At 36.9% G+C, this 16,177-nt stretch overlaps 1 protein-coding gene across 2 annotated transcripts; it reads left to right on the top strand.

Annotated features, from left to right (window-relative positions):
- LOC125837314 (translation factor GUF1 homolog, mitochondrial) lies at window positions 1–8,940 on the top strand. Of its 2 annotated transcripts, none has more exons than XM_049516457.1 (11): window positions 1–397; window positions 4,509–5,238; window positions 5,706–5,862; window positions 5,945–5,999; window positions 6,297–6,364; window positions 6,465–6,569; window positions 6,701–6,772; window positions 7,113–7,226; window positions 7,472–7,612; window positions 7,689–7,748; window positions 8,320–8,940. In XM_049516457.1, exons 1-11 carry the CDS (start codon window positions 83–85, stop codon window positions 8,483–8,485), a joined length of 1,983 nt encoding a protein of 660 aa, XP_049372414.1. In that variant the 5' UTR covers window positions 1–82; the 3' UTR covers window positions 8,486–8,940. The 2 variants fall into 2 exon arrangements, with proteins under 2 accessions (XP_049372414.1, XP_049372415.1); XM_049516458.1 differs by having other exon boundaries at window positions 258–397; window positions 4,513–5,238.
- Window positions 8,941–16,177: the final 7,237 nt, after the last annotated feature.

Raw genomic sequence — 16,177 nt, 5'->3', positions numbered from 1 at the left:
TCTCTAATCAAACAAAGTGAACCGCAAAGCCCTAATGTAAAACCCTCAGCGTTGTGGTTCTTCAAACACAAATCGTGGGGAAATGACTACTTTCAAGAGAGCTTCAAGAGCTCTCACATCCAAATTAGCTGCAATTTATACTTGCAATTTTCATCCGGTAACCTCCTTATCGCATTTTTCTTATACTCAAAATGCTTCATTTTGCTCTCGTCCTCGCCAAAACAATAAAGAAGGATCAACTATAGATTTGAATCAGTACCTTTCTGATAACATTCGTAACTTTTCAATTATTGCCCATGTTGATCATGGAAAATCAACCTTAGCTGACAGACTTCTGGAACTTACTGGAACCATTAGAAAAGGACATGGTCAGCCTCAGTACTTAGATAAATTGCAGGTAAATTCCCCTTCATTCATGTTATAATAAGTAATGGTTAAAATGCTCTTTAAGTTTGAAGTTGCTCAATTTTATTTTATTTTTGAACTGGAGCAACCCCTGTTTCTTCAAAAATTTACTCCAATATATGTAAACTTCTAGTTAGCGGTAAAGGTTGTGTACACTTTAATCTTGTAGACACCACTTTTGTGGGATTACACTGAGTATGTTGTATATGTTAAGTTTGAATAGACATGGAGGTAGCGGAGAAGTTAGAAATTTTGTTAAGGGTATGTATGAAAAATTATTTGACAATATATTTCATATAATTTTCTATATGCATAATATAATTTTTCGACGAAGGGCGTTTAATTGGCCACCCTGGGCTGGGCTATATGTGGCTATGTGGATCTTACGAAAGTAATGAAGATATGACATATATGCCATAACATTTGTATAACTATAATATATGATTTTTGTAACATGCCATCTGAAATATTTTCATAACATTTGTGTGGTTTTAAAAGGTGAAAAGAGAAGTTAAGTTAAAATTGTAACCAAACTTAGAAACAAGTCATTCTTGTTGGAACGGGACTAAAAAGGAAATATTGCCAGATAAACTGGAATACTCTTCCTTGTGAATTTTTTAATCTTTCTAGCTAGAAGTCGAGACATTCAGGGGTTACTTATTGAAGTTAACTTAATTATGTCTCCAACATACCCTTGCATGGACGAGCGTAATACTTTCTTATGGGTCAAACACCTGAAAATTCATTTTTCATGGGTAGAAATGTGTGACCATTTCATATAAAAAGTTAAGCTATTAGAAAGAGTACATTTTTATTACTTAATTATGTCTTCGACATTATTTTTTTAATAGTGAGAAAAAAAGAAACTTTTATCAAAACTTTTGGGTTGAATCAGAATATTTTTGAACTTTTGGTTAGCTTTGTTATTTATAGTGTATTTTTATAAATTTTCCATTTGCCCGATAAAAATGCCTCTCATAATCAGACAGCGTTTAGGGACGAGCATGTAAACTATTTTGAGGTTATCTTTGATCATTTTTCTGGGTCCAGAAGCCTTTATTCTGTAACATTTGTGCTAATATGATTATTTCCGGGCTCAAATATGGGAAGTTGTGTGTTAGCTGTTGTAATGCGTTTGCATTTACTTATTAGCTTTAGGTGAAAGTGAAACTTTACATACATATTTGGCTTGGAATGAAGGCAGTCCTATATTGGTATGAGGCTTATGACAATTTCACACCCTTATAAAAAATAAAAAAAAAGAATTAGATTTTTTTACACTCATAGGAGTTCGTTGTCGTATTCTTTAGGAGCGGACAATTGTGGAGCGTTTGTCTTTCATCCTTTGTCTGTGACAGGTTGTGTATGTTGTGTATGTAGGGGTATAAGGAAGGGGATAAGTTCTGTTAAGAGGCTATGTACTTCATGGATTTATGCATATTTTTTTTGTACTTTGAGGTTATCAATTTGAAATTCCAGATCACATCTTTATGAGAGAGAACTAGAGGTGAAGTGTGACACAGTAGTGCTAATCATCTTGGTTTTTTTTCCCCTCTAAATAATGAATATAGTTGAGACAGATGTTCACACCCTAGGAAAGTGATGCTGATCTGAAGTGATAACTATCCTTCTGTTGTTTGAAATGGTGGTTATGAACAAAAAAACTAATTGTCTGTTTAACTATTCGAGGATGGAACTAGAAGAGAAATTGTGTTTGGTATGAGGTGGACTATGACAGATCTAATTTCGAGAGGTTTTAAATGAAAGTTAGGGAAAGAAAATCAGTATCTTTTTTTTTTCTTTTGATAACCGAGAAATCCGTTTGTGACCCGCCCTTCAACCAATCACAACCTTCTAAACTCGGTGGATAATGGGCCCGCCCCTCTACCCTTCTCCACTTAAATACCGGGCTTCGCTTTGCATGGTGTGGGGCTTGAACCTGCGACCTAAGCCACAAATCCTCCACCTTTTGCCACTTGAGCTAGGCCTTGGGGGCGAAAATAAGTATCTTTTTAAAAGCTAAAAGGTAGGAAAGCCTTGCTTTTGTTGGTTTGTGGTGAACCTTTTATTTTTAGTGGTAGGTGAAGGTGTTAAAAGGGGACATGGTATGGTAGACCTAAAATCACATGGAAGGAAGTGTCTCAAAGGACCTCTAAATGCTTGGTATCAATAGATATGGCACAATGGAAGAAAAAGATTCACATAGGAGATAGCTGCTAGTTGAGGATAGGTTTTTGTGAAGGAGGAACTAAGTAGCTAATCACGCTTGCACCAATCACAGTGTGTGTATAATATAATACAATTATAGCTAATAACATCAAGGTACTTGTATACACTTAGTTAGTTCCTTTACACCCCCCTCCTTCAAGCTAGGAGCTATGAAGATGTTCTTCATACCTAGCTTGGACATAAGATATGTGTGAGGGCCATTGCCAAGTGCTTTAGTAAGAACATCTGCAGGTTGTTTGGAGGATGGGAGGTAGGCAGTGACAAGTAGTAAGCCATCCTGAATCTTTTCTCTGATGAAGTGACAGTCAATGTCAATGTGTTTTGTTCTCTCATGAAACACATGGTTAGCAGCAATTTGTAATTCTGAAGTACTATCTGAATAAAGAGGCACTGGTAATGAAATGGCAACACCTAATTCCTGAAACAAACCAACAGTCCAAACAACTTCTGCAACAGTTGAGGCCATGGCTCTGTACTCAGCCTCAACTTCGCTTCTAGAAACTGTAAGCTGCTTTTTAGACTTCCATGAAACAAGTGAATCTCCATACTTGATTAAGTATCCAGTGATTGAGTGATTGACCTTTTGCTGTTGATACATGAACCCCAATCAGCATCACAAAATACCTTCAAATTATTTCCACCAGTAGATGACATTAAAATTCCCAGACCTGGTGATGTCTTCAAATACCTGACCAGTCTGAGGGCTGAATTCATATGTGAGGCCTTTGGTGCATGCATAAACTAACTTAAACACTAAACTGTAAAGGATAGGTTTTAGACTTGTATGAAACTTTTATTATTGTTATTGTTATATATATATATATATATATACACATATATTAACGCATTTTCAGTTATACAGTATTTTATTTATTATGATGATGATATGATATGATATGAGCTTATCCAAACTTGTTTGGGACTGAGACATAGTTGTTGTAGTGGTTCATTAATTGTTGAGAAGATTAACCAGTTCCCTTCTTCTGACCACAACACTTTGATATGTGTCTCGAACTAGTTTCTTGGGCTATTGCTACAGAAGCTAGCTCCCTCTTCAAAACCTCTAACCTCTGCCTCTCCGCCAACTTCACCCCTTCTCCCACCCTCTCTAACTCCCAAACTTCATTTACAATTTCCTTAATTTTGACCCTTACCCTTCCAAAACACTTATTCCACATCCTAATCTTTTTGTTACTTTTAACTTTTTTTGCAAGTCTGAAAGAGGGAGTTCCAACTTCCAACCACTTCATTGCTATTCCACCAATCATTCACTCTGTGACCAAAGTCCACCACATGCAACCACATGTTCTCGAATCTAAAAGATGCTCTTATGCTTGTGCCTCTTCCACCCTCCAACATGATAGGTAGGTGATGCAATGTCAATTTGGGAGGGCGTCTGTATCACATTTGGAGTCAACTCCTACCTAGTGGTAGACACCAAGAACCTGTCAACTCTTGATCAAAGATGTAGAACCTTCTGACCTGGCCCAAGTGAAACTAGCACCTATCAAAGGAGGATCAATAAGAAAATGATAATCAATATACTTTAACTCCATTTCCCTGAACACCACCTGACAGCCCACTCTTTCTTCCAGGAATCTAATAGTATTATAGTCTCCACCTAAAACCCACAGAATATTCCAATCCCCCAAAGCCACCGCCATCTAATCGCAAAAAATCGCTTTAGACCTCTCCCTGGAAGGACTATACACATCCTCAAGACCCCACTTGAACTGAGCAGCTAACAAAATCTGTACTGTTTGTCATTTGTCATTATTAGAGAACTAATTACTTGTGCTCTTTGTTCATATATATGCAATTAACTCCTGATACTGTTTGGTATATTTTAGTGAAAAATCTGTTCTTTATCTTAGGTAGAGAGGGAACGGGGAATAACTGTTAAAGCCCAAACAGCAACTATGTTCCATCGTCACAAGTTCCTTGGCAGTGACACAGATTTTTTGTTGAACCTTATTGACACACCTGGGCATGTGGATTTTAGCTATGAAGTATCCAGATCTTTGGCAGCTTGTCAAGGTGCCCTTTTGGTTGTTGATGCAGCCCAAGGTGTGCAGGCACAGACTGTTGCTAATTTTTACCTCGCGTTTGAATCAAACCTGGCCATAATTCCTGTCATAAATAAAATTGATCAACCCACTGCTGATCCAGATCGGGTAAAAGCACAGCTCAAATCCATGTTTGACCTTAATCCAAGTGATGTACTATTGACATCAGCAAAAACTGGTCTAGGTCTAGAGCAGGTTCTTCCTGCTGCAATAGAGAGAATTCCTCCACCCCCTGGTAAAAGCACTTCACCTTTGCGAATGCTTTTGCTGGATTCATATTATGATGAGTACAAAGGAGTTATCTGCCATGTGGCTATTGTTGATGGTGCTCTGCACAAGGGTGACAAGATTTGCTCTGCTGCGACTGGCCAAAGTTATGAAGTTTCCGATGTTGGTATCATGCACCCAGAACTTGTGGCGACAGGAATCCTTTTAACAGGTCAAGTTGGATATATAGTCAGCGGAATGCGTTCAACAAAAGAGGCCCGTGTTGGAGATACTCTACATCATACACGAACAGTTATACAGCCCCTTCCAGGTAACTTTGCTATGTCTATGCCATAGATTTTAGAGGAAAATTGGAATATTTAGAAAAGCACAGCAACTTGCTTATGTGGGCTGTGGAGAACATATCTTTCATAGTTGAGATGTCCATGTTATTTATGATGTCTCGAGTTCCTTTCTCCTACCGACCTCCCCCTGCACGCCCAAAAAAATTTGTGAGAGGGAAACTTTTGGTGGATCTTCCAAATGGGCTAGAGAAAATGCCTCACAAGAGATTTTGGTTGATGTTCCATAAACAAAAGCAAAAGATGCATTATGTTAAAGCTTATGATTGGACAATACATCCTATCAACAGTTTTAGCTTCATACCCTGAAAGGTTTAGCTATGCACAATGTCATCATGGCCCCTAAAAGATTTCATTATGAGATGGTTTGTGTGTTTTTCTATTCTTGTTAGCAGAGCTTGTCTCATCACAATATTTTCCTTGGTGATACATGAAGGTTTCAAGCCAGCAAAACATATGGTCTTTTCGGGCCTATATCCAGCTGATGGATCTGATTTTGAGGCACTTAACCATGCCATAGAGAGACTGACGTGTAATGATGCCAGTGTCTCTGTAACTAAAGAAAGCAGCACAGCTCTAGGTCTGGGTTTCAGGTATGGATAAATCGTAATTCTTGACATTATATTTTAACTTCATTTATTGTTCCTAATGTAGTCTCTTAACCCCTTCTAACAGATGTGGTTTCTTGGGCTTACTTCACATGGATGTTTTTCATCAGCGACTTGAGCAGGCATGTTCATAAAGTCATTTTAAATGTATTTGCCTCAGTTAAAACCTAAATTGATGAATATCAAACAAGGAAGACAACCTATCTCTTGCATAAGCAATTACTTCTCCAGATGCTGGTCTCTCTTGTTGGAACCCCTCTCTCTCTCGTGCACGTGCACACACTTGTACAAAAAGATAAAAAAGGAATAATAAATAAGTCTTGATTCCTTCCTCTTATGGTTTCTTTCTGTTTGGAACAATTGAAAGATAGCACTGTATTTTACTTCAGAAGTTGATTATTTAGTGTAATGGCTGACAGGAACATGGAGCACATGTCATTTCCACTGTTCCTACAGTGCCATATATTTTTGAGTACTCAGATGGAAGGTATGGTTGGTTACCTGCATGCTTTTACCTTTTTAAACGCTCTTTACCAACCTTACCAATCTTCTTCTGTTTCCTCCTTTTCTTGGTTCTATCCTTGTAGCAAATTACAGGTTCAGAATCCCGCTGCTTTGCCTTCAAACCCCAAAAATAGACTCATTGCCTGCTGGGAACCTACTGTGTTAGCTACTATTATAATCCCTAGTGAGTAAGCTCCCATGAACTTAACATTTTTTGTTATTTTCCTCAGCAATCTGTGGCAATTTCTTGATCTCTCTGCTTGGGGTTGTTTGGTGTTAAGGAAGTATATTTTTACTCACATCATACTACTGCTTTAAGGTATGTGGGGTCTGTTATCACTTTATGCGCTGAGCGTCGCGGGGAGCAATTGGAGTACTCATTCATTGATAGGTAACTGTTTCTTTTTATGCTGATTAGATGTCTGCTCATGAAAGATGTACCAAGTATGTGGCACACAGAGTGACATGAAAGCTATTACATTTTCCTTTGTTTTTAACTTTATTCTTTTCTTTTCAATCATTTATTTTTAAGTGAAACTAGTGGGTGATTACAGCCTTTTAATATCTTGCCAAATATCTTCTGGAAAGACACTTTATATAGCAAAGCATGCTTGATTTGAAATTGATTTTTTTTTTTTTTTTGGACTTTCATGAGGAATTTCTTTTCATCTTTTCTCAAGTTCTTATTAACTACAAGATTGATGGTATACAAGTTTTCCCATCTTGTGCAGCCAGCGAGCTTTCATGAAGTATCGCATGCCTCTGAGGGAAATTGTTGTGGACTTCTACAATGAATTGAAAAGTATAACATCAGGATATGCTTCGTTTGATTATGAGGATTCAGAGTAAGTTCGCTCCTCTCCTCTTCTTGTGCTGTTTCTCTCAGGAACATACAAACACAACACAGAAATTTATCCATCAAATATATAAGTATGAAGGACTCACCTGAGCATCTTTCCGCACATCAAAGTTTAATTCATTCAGCATAAAAGTTTTCCACAACAATTTTTTCTAGTTGCAAGTGCTTCTGATCCAATTTTGCTGCTTCCTCTTTTCCTTTCATCCTCTTTTTTATTTTTTTTGGGGATAGATATCAGGCTTCGGATTTGGTGAAGCTGGATATTCTCCTTAATGGCCAACCAGTTGATGCCATGGCAACCATTGTCCACAAATCAAAAGCTCCACGTGTTGGCCGCGAACTTGTGGAGAAGCTTAAAACGTTTATAGACAGGTTGACTTATTCACCCTGTTATCTGTTTCATTTTGTTTTATTGCTACTTCCAGTTCTAATACAGATAGTTGAGCAGGCAGATGTTTGAAATTATCATACAAGCTGCTATTGGATCTAAGGTCATAGCCCGGGAGACGTAAGTTTAATTTCTCCATCGATATCATACATCTGGCAGACTATTACATTATCCTGTGAAATATAATTATCACTGTTTCAGCTTTTTCTATAACACTTCTGTTATTATACAAAACAGTGGTGATTATTTATGGTTTCCTCCCCATGATGAGCACCATTGATGTAAAAACATGCTATTGAACAGCTGTTTTTGGCTGATTGCTTACTAGATTAGGGATTTAACTGGCAATCTTATTCCACCTTGTTCCCAGTCTCAGCTTTTTCTTCTCTTTCAGAATCTGCAAGCAACACTTTTTTGATAGTAGACAACAACCTTTTTAAATCTTTAGATTTTTAAGTATAGTAGGGAAAAAAAAAGTTTGTAGGAACAGGGAAATTTTGGAATACATGTTCATGCTTTTACTCCCTTCCCTTGTCCAGTTTTGTATTTTGCAGGAGGAGGAATGGGGTGGTTCACCCGATGTTGTTTCTTCTATATGCGATGTATACTTTTTTAGAGTATTAAAATTTTTTGGGCTAAGTTTCATAGATAAACGGCTGTAGTGCTGTTTGATTTATATATCTTGTTTCAGGCTTTCTGCTATGAGAAAAAATGTTCTGGCAAAGTGTTATGGTGGTGATGTTACAAGAAAGAGGAAGTTGTTGGAGAAACAGAAAGAAGGGAAGAAGCGAATGAAGCGAGTGGGATCCGTCGATATACCCCAAGAGGCATTCCACGAGTTACTCAAGGTCTCATGAAGACTATCTTAAATGCCTTCTAGATTTCTAGATACAAAAGGTAAATGAAGGAATTCCTCTATTTCTTCCCAGTTAATAAGTGTATTTGTTTTGTCCCCTTTAGGGGCAGGTTCTTGATAATTGAATATTGATAGAAGTTTTAGCAGACAGGGGAGACACTGATGAGTAGAAAATGGGAACACTAGACTGACAAGAAAGTTGTATCACGGGATTTAAACTCCTCGTCTAATGAAAAATTAGTTAGGAGTAGTAATAAGTGTTATTCAGTACCATGTTAGCTCGGTTAACATAACTGATTTTTCCTTGCATAAAGCGTAAGATGTCGTCATATACGATGATGGATACCCACACAGTTGATGTTGTACAATCACTAAGTTCCATTGCACAAGCTACCTTTGTTAGACGAGTGGATGAAGATAAAGTTCAACGGGTATGACTATAAAACCCCAATTTTATCCCTAGAGACATACAAATGTTTTGTTGTGGTCAAAGTTGACCCCTTTTTTCATGTGTTGGAGGTGGGATAATTTAAGCCATTGAATAACCCTTTTTGATGACATTATTGTTGGAAGAAAGATCAAATCAGGTCTCTATTGGTCCATCGTACAACATGGATCTCAGCTGCTTACTCTGCAATATTTGAATTCAGAAGTATACCAAGTGCCATGGTAGAAAATTTTCTTGCTAGAATTGATAGGGACGTGACATTTCCTTAGATTATTCGTTTCGTCCAAATCGTTAGAGGGTGGCATAAATTGAGTCCTAATAATGTAGTTGATTGAATTTGGAACTAGATTATGGAAAACTTGATTGTTAACGTTGCTTGTCGTCCCAGATTTTAACCGTATGATGTAACAAATTTGGTTGAAATTGGTAACCGCATTGATTCTTCATTCCGTCTCTCTATTTTTTATTGCTGATTTGAAGTTAATGGGTTCAAAATTTTAGTCTATTTAAATTACCGGTTCTAAATCAATAATTTGTATATATTCAACAGAGATCTCGAGATAAATATAGAATTTTGACCTTATTAGGTTCGGCCGAACCCATAAGTGGTATACTAGCGCTGCGGCTCTGCCCCTCTGTAATTTTGATGGTGCATGTTCAAGCTAATCCAACTTCTTTTTCAGCATTTTAATTCCAATTATCTTGAATTTTATATTATTAAACAACGTACAAGTCAATTACAGGTAACGATACATAGTAAGCCGCATCGGTGATAATTAATCTGATTGACAAGCTTTTATCACACATTAATTTTATATATAGTTTTTTTTTACTCCTTTCAGTTTTAGCATATTCTACCTGAAGTAAAATCTGTATTTTATTTTCAGATTACTAATCTCACTTATTATTAAAAAATATGTTTTGCCGACCTGATATGTTTGTGGGAAAAATCATACAGTATCGGTGCATGTAAGATAAATCCAGAAAAGAAAAGATGTTAGTAATTTGTTACAAGCAGTTAAATTAGTGCTCTAACCTGTTTTAATCCATCCAAATTTGGTTCAATCCGTCCATTTGTAACTTTCAAATGCTACTTGTAAAATTTGATTGTCTTGGTCCTCAAGTTAGGGTTTCTAAATATTCTCTAAAAGATAGATATTCACTATAATTATAACACTCTCATTTGAATGTCTAATTAATAGATAATGTGCCTTGTTAAAAACCTTACTTAAAAAACATCAAAAAAAGAGAAACTCTAGTGAAGGAAAAGAGTACACGTTTCTAATAACATGCATCGACTGCCTCATTAAAAACCTTACAAGGAAAACTCAGTGGGACAAAACCTCATAAGGGAAAAAGAGTGCAACGCGTATTAACTCACCCTAATGAGAACATCTATTTAAAGTATTGAATCTTTTGCATTCCAAGCTTGTGCACCATCTTCTTGAAAGTTGCAATTGGTAGAGACTTGGTGAATAAGTCAGCCACATTGTCACTTGAACGGGTCTGTCACATATTTATATCATCATTCTTTTGGAGCTCATGTGTGTAGAAAAGCTTTGGCGAAATGTGCTTTGTTCCATCTCCTTTTATGAATCCTCCCTTAAGTTGTGCTATGCATGCTGCATTATCTTCATATAAAATGGTGGGTACTTTATCACACTCCAAACCACATTTTTCTCGAATGAGATATATCATGGATCTCCACACACATTCTCTACTTGCTTCATGAATAACTATTACCTTTGCATGATTTGAGGAAGTGGCAACGATAGATAGAATGCTTTGTAGATCTCCAAGATATGGCAGTACCCCTACATATAAACACATAGCATGTTTGAGATTGAGCTTTGTGTAGATCATATAAATATCCTGCATCAGCATAATCAACAAGATTGGAACTGCAATTGTCAAAATAAAATAAACCCATATCAGTTGTCCCTTTAAGATATCACAATATGTGTTTGATATCATTTCAATGTCTTCTAATAGGAGCAAAGCTATACCTTGCTAACAAATTAACAGGAAAGACTATATTAGGCCTTGTAGTATTGGCAAGATACATTAGTAGGTACTTCGAAACCAAGGATTTCCTCGTTCTTTTTTTGAGGTTGGAACGGATCTTTATTCACATCAAGTGAACGAACAACCATCGGTGTACTTAATGGATGCGCTTCATCCATACAAAATCTTTTCAATACTTTTTCTGTGTAGGCAGATTGATGAACAAAAATATGGTTTGTAAAATGCTCAATTTGCAAATCAAGACATAATTTTTTTCCTTCCAAGATCTTTTATCTCAAATTCATTCTTTAAATAATCTATTGCCTTTTGAAGCTCTATTGGAGTTCCAATAAGGTTTATGTCATCAACATAAATAGCAAGTACAACAAGTTTTGACATTGTTTTCTTTATTAAAACACATGGACAAATTGCATCATTTGTATAACCTTCCTTAAATAAATACTCACTAAGATGGTTATACCACATGCGTCCAGATTGCTTCAAACTATACAATGATCCTGAGATTTTGAACTACATGCTTCAAGCATCATAAATTCTTCGAATTTTCACGTGTTTCTCATTATCAAGTGATCCATAAAGATAGATTGTAACCACATCCATCAAATCCATTTCAATTCCCTCATGGACTGTGAAATTAATGAGATAACGCAATGTTATTGCATCCATAACGGGTGAGTATGTCTCTTCATAATCGACATCAAACCTTTGTGAAAATTCTTGTACAACAATACATGCTTTATACCTCTGTGTTTCATTTTTCTCATTTCTTTTTCACACAAAAATCTATTTACAATAAACAAGTTTAATACCATTAGGTGTTTGAACTATAGATCCAAAAATTTCACGCTTGACAAGTGAATTCAACTCTGAGTGAATTGCTTCTTGCCGTTTTGGTCAATCATTTCTTTGTCGAAATTCTATAACAGATTGAGGTTCAAGATCCTCACTATCTTGCATGATTTTTGTTGCAACATATATGCAAAGACATAATCAATCAGTATTTCTGATCGATTATGATTAATTTCGACATCTCTTGAATTTATGGATAGTTCCTTATTTCCTTAAGTCTCAAGATCATTGATTCCTTCATAGATATCAGAATTATTCAAATTTTGAACTTTCATATGATATTTTTTCATAGCATCATCTTTTCCTTAATTGTTTTTTCTAGGATTTTGATCCTTAGAACCCAATAGTCTACTACACTTTAGACGTGCTTCTGACTCATTAGCTATGACACTAGTGGATGGTCCTATAGGGACTTCAATTCGAATTGGGACATTCTCTGCAGGAATATGTAAATTAGTAATCATTTTGAAATCTGTAAATGTGTTAGGCATTTGATTTGCAATTTTCTGGAGGTGAATAATCTTTTGTATTTCTTGCTCACAAATAAAAGGAAACCAATCAAGATGAGACTGATAAATTTTTTCACAAAATTTCTTTTTTTATTTCACTATTTTCTCCCCTTAGTTTTGGGAAAACTGTCTCATCAAACCGACAATCTGCAAATTGAGCAGTAAATATGTCTCAGTTAATGGTTCAAGATAGCAAATAATAGAAGGCGATTCATACCCAACATATATTCCTAACCTTCTTTGAGGCCTCATCTTAGTGTGTTTTGGTGGTGTCAGAGGCACATGAATAACACATTAAATTTTTTTAGATGAGATATATTAGGTTCTTGACCCATAACCAGTTGCAATGGAGAATACTTATGATAATTTATCGGTCTGAGAAGAATAAATGTTGCAACATGCAAAATTGCATGACCCCACACAAAAGTGGAAAACCTAATTTTCATAAGTAATGGTCTTACTATTAACTGCAAACGTTTAATGAATGACTCAGCGAGGCCATTCTGAATATGAAAATCAGCAACAAAGTGTTCAACTCTTATCCCAATTGGTAGACAATAATCATTAAATGCTTGGGAAGAAAACTCTGTAACATTATCAAGAAAAGATGTAGCACAGAGTATGCGTCAGTACTTGGAAGGTACTGAGCATGCATGATAAGATAAAAGCTGAACAAAACATATAAGCTGGAAAAAAATACATAACTAAGCAATGACATAATTTGAACATGATGGAAATACTTAGATATACTGAAAAGAACTAAACTGAATGCAATGACCAAGTACATAACATGTTGAGACTAAATACTGAAGTATAACTGAAGACCTGGTCAAATACACTAGAGTCTGACTGTGGGAGCTACTATTAACCGACATAAAACCACGAGCTAAACGCGGTGTCCGATGTATACGCCCCATCGAGATGACCCAATATACCTTGCCAGGGGTATAAAGGCATGATTGTTCGATGTACACGCCCCATCAAGAGGACCCAATATACCTTGCTAGGGGTATAAAGGCATGAATGGCGTGATCACTAAAGCTGATGCCCAACAGAGGGGACTTATAAACCTATGGGGGCACGTAGTTCTAGGACTATGAGGGTAAACTGGAACCCTAGTCCACTCGGTGCTAAGCCTACTCCCAACTGAATATGTGTATGATACATTATGACTGAAATACTGAAATACGGAATAACTCAAAATACTAACAAGAAAAATCTGAGAATGTAACAATTATATACTGATAATGTGACATTCAAAAACTGAAGCATGCATATCTGTTTAACTGACCTAGCATGGTAATTCATGAACTAAGAGAATCTACACAACTAGGGTTCTGAGTTTCATGCAAAGAACTAAGCAATGATTCCACGAAAACATGATAATCTGATTTGGAATACTCTAACAGCTAAATCACAACTAATATCTAAGGTTTGAGAAACCTTGCAAATCAAGAATCTGACTTAATTTTAGGGACCTAGTGGATGAAAGGAATCCACTAGTGAAATCCCACATACCTGGTGACGAATTTCAAGGAAAAATCTTTCGACTTTGGGGCTGGAACTTGCTGGTCGTTCTTGGGGAAAACTGGCACCTCTTTTTCCTCTTTTGTTCTAAGCTTGGTGAATTATAGAGAATAATGGTTTAGGGTAAAATTTGACTAGAATAATAGGCAAAAACTGACCAAAACTAAATAGTTTAGGGTTAAAATAATTAGGAAAAGACCCAACTACCCCTAACTAAAAAGTCGACTGGCCCATCGATGGAGCTGACTGACGGGTAAGTCGACTGACGGTCCGTTCTGTCAGTCGTCGTTTGGCTGTCAGAGGGGTGAAATCTGTGTTCTGAAACTAAAAGTTGACTAGCCCATCAACGGAGCTGACTGACGGGCTGTGAGTAGACTGATGGTCAGTAGGTGGCCTCCATCGGTGGCACCTGCAACTTCTGAAATCTAGAATTTTTTTCCTTTCTCGAATTTGGGGTGTTACAATATCTCCCCCCGGGAACATTTGGCCTCGAATGAAGTCTAAACTTGCTGGGTATGGAGGGAAGGAGCTGCAATCCCTACCACTAAGTACTAGAAATTGATATGTAACTGAACTGAGTTCCAAGAACGTGCAAATATGCTGAAAATGCAAAAACAACTGCAGGAACAAGATACTGAGACTGATTTTACGCAAGAGTAAATTGAGAGACTGGAGAGGAAACTATTATCTCAAGCTGAAATAGTATTGGAAGGAAAGAGATGAGGATCCTTTGCCTTCATGGATGCTTCTGCTTCCCAAGTAGCTCCCTCTATGAACTGACTCCTCCAAGCTTGTCAAATCTCATCACCCCATTCATAGGTGATACTTTCAGGAAAACCCAATCATCTATCCCAAACCCTAAGTTCCTTCTCCTTACATCTACATAGGACTTTTGTCTTAAGTCTATTTCTAACGAGTTGAACTTTTTCCCATAGCTTCATAAACCGAATCTAGCCTAATCAAGGTTGCTTCACCTGCTCATCCACCTTAGGAACACATAAGCGACCATCTCCCCCTTGGGAGAAAACCTCTACTTTCTGCTGATGAACTACACCTTCCAACTGGAATAATATAGGATCATTGTCCAGTTTTTCCTTAACCTCCGCTACCAATGAAGGTTCTGATCTATTCTGGACTATCACACCACCATCTTATGTGTCCGTAAGACTAACTCCTAAGCGAGCAAGCTGATGAACATCTTTTGCTAATTCCTTCCTTTTTTCCTCAACATGTGCTACACTACCCTTTAGAGATCATCTTTCTGGCCTTAAGGTAAGAGATAATTCGACCTATAGGCACTGAACTACTACCCTTCCATTCTAAGACTGGCTCGTTGGAACCTGAAACCGAACGATCCTAGTTCTACAATCGACTGAGGTATAACAGGAATGTAACCAATTCATGCCTAGAATGATATCTAAATCTACCATTTTTAACTCTACAAGATCTGCTAAGGTGACTTTCTGAGAGACTGTGACATGGCAATTTCTGTATACCCGTCTAGCTATAACTAGGTCACCAACTGGAGTATAGACTGAGAAGAGTTCTAAAAGAGTTTCTGCACTGACACCTAAGATTGCTGCTATAAAGAGAATTACAAAGGTAAGATTAGCCCCTGGATATAACAATGCATGAACATCTAAGGAAAGACTCAAAATGTACCAGTGATCTGAAATGCATAACGTCGAATTATAAACGAGAAGTTGGATCATACCTCATGCACGATAAGAGTAGCAAAAAAGTGAAGTTTTCCTAAACCACTTCGTAGTCTCCCTCTCATTAGATGTGGTGCACTTCACACCCATGAAAGAGACTCTACTTAGTGCGGCTTTCAAACATCGTAGGACTCTTAAACCTAGTGCTTCACTCTCTGAGGCTACCCCCTAGGTGTAAACACAGGACCCCAAACTAACCATGAGTTGGCATATCATAAGCAAACTGGACATATCTTTGAAAAGATAACTAATACAGAAGCTAAATCATGACATAACTGAATGATGGGGAATACCCAATACCGGTCTGAATATATATAAAATTTTAAGAATTTAGTGATACTGAACAATCACTCAAAAACTAAAGCTGAATCTAAAAAAAAAGCCTCTAACTGACTAGAGTTGCTGGGACATATGCCCAACTAACCCTAGCAAAACTGAAACTGAAATGAAAAACTAAATCTGAAAACATGTCTACTGTCCTCGAAGTATGAGAACTCACCACTGAAGTTGTTGAATGTGGTTCGGGAACCGATCTACGTATGATCTAAATATTAAAGACATGAACCTATATCATGAAAAGATGTAGCGCAGAGTATGCGTTAGTACTTGGAAAGTACTGA

Source organism: Solanum verrucosum, unplaced genomic scaffold (assembly GCF_900185275.1).
Source record: "Solanum verrucosum unplaced genomic scaffold, falcon-dt-bn FXZP01000130.1, whole genome shotgun sequence".
In the NCBI taxonomy this organism is placed as follows: domain Eukaryota; kingdom Viridiplantae; phylum Streptophyta; class Magnoliopsida; order Solanales; family Solanaceae; genus Solanum; species Solanum verrucosum.
This window is presented reverse-complemented; position numbering and strand designations above follow the sequence as displayed.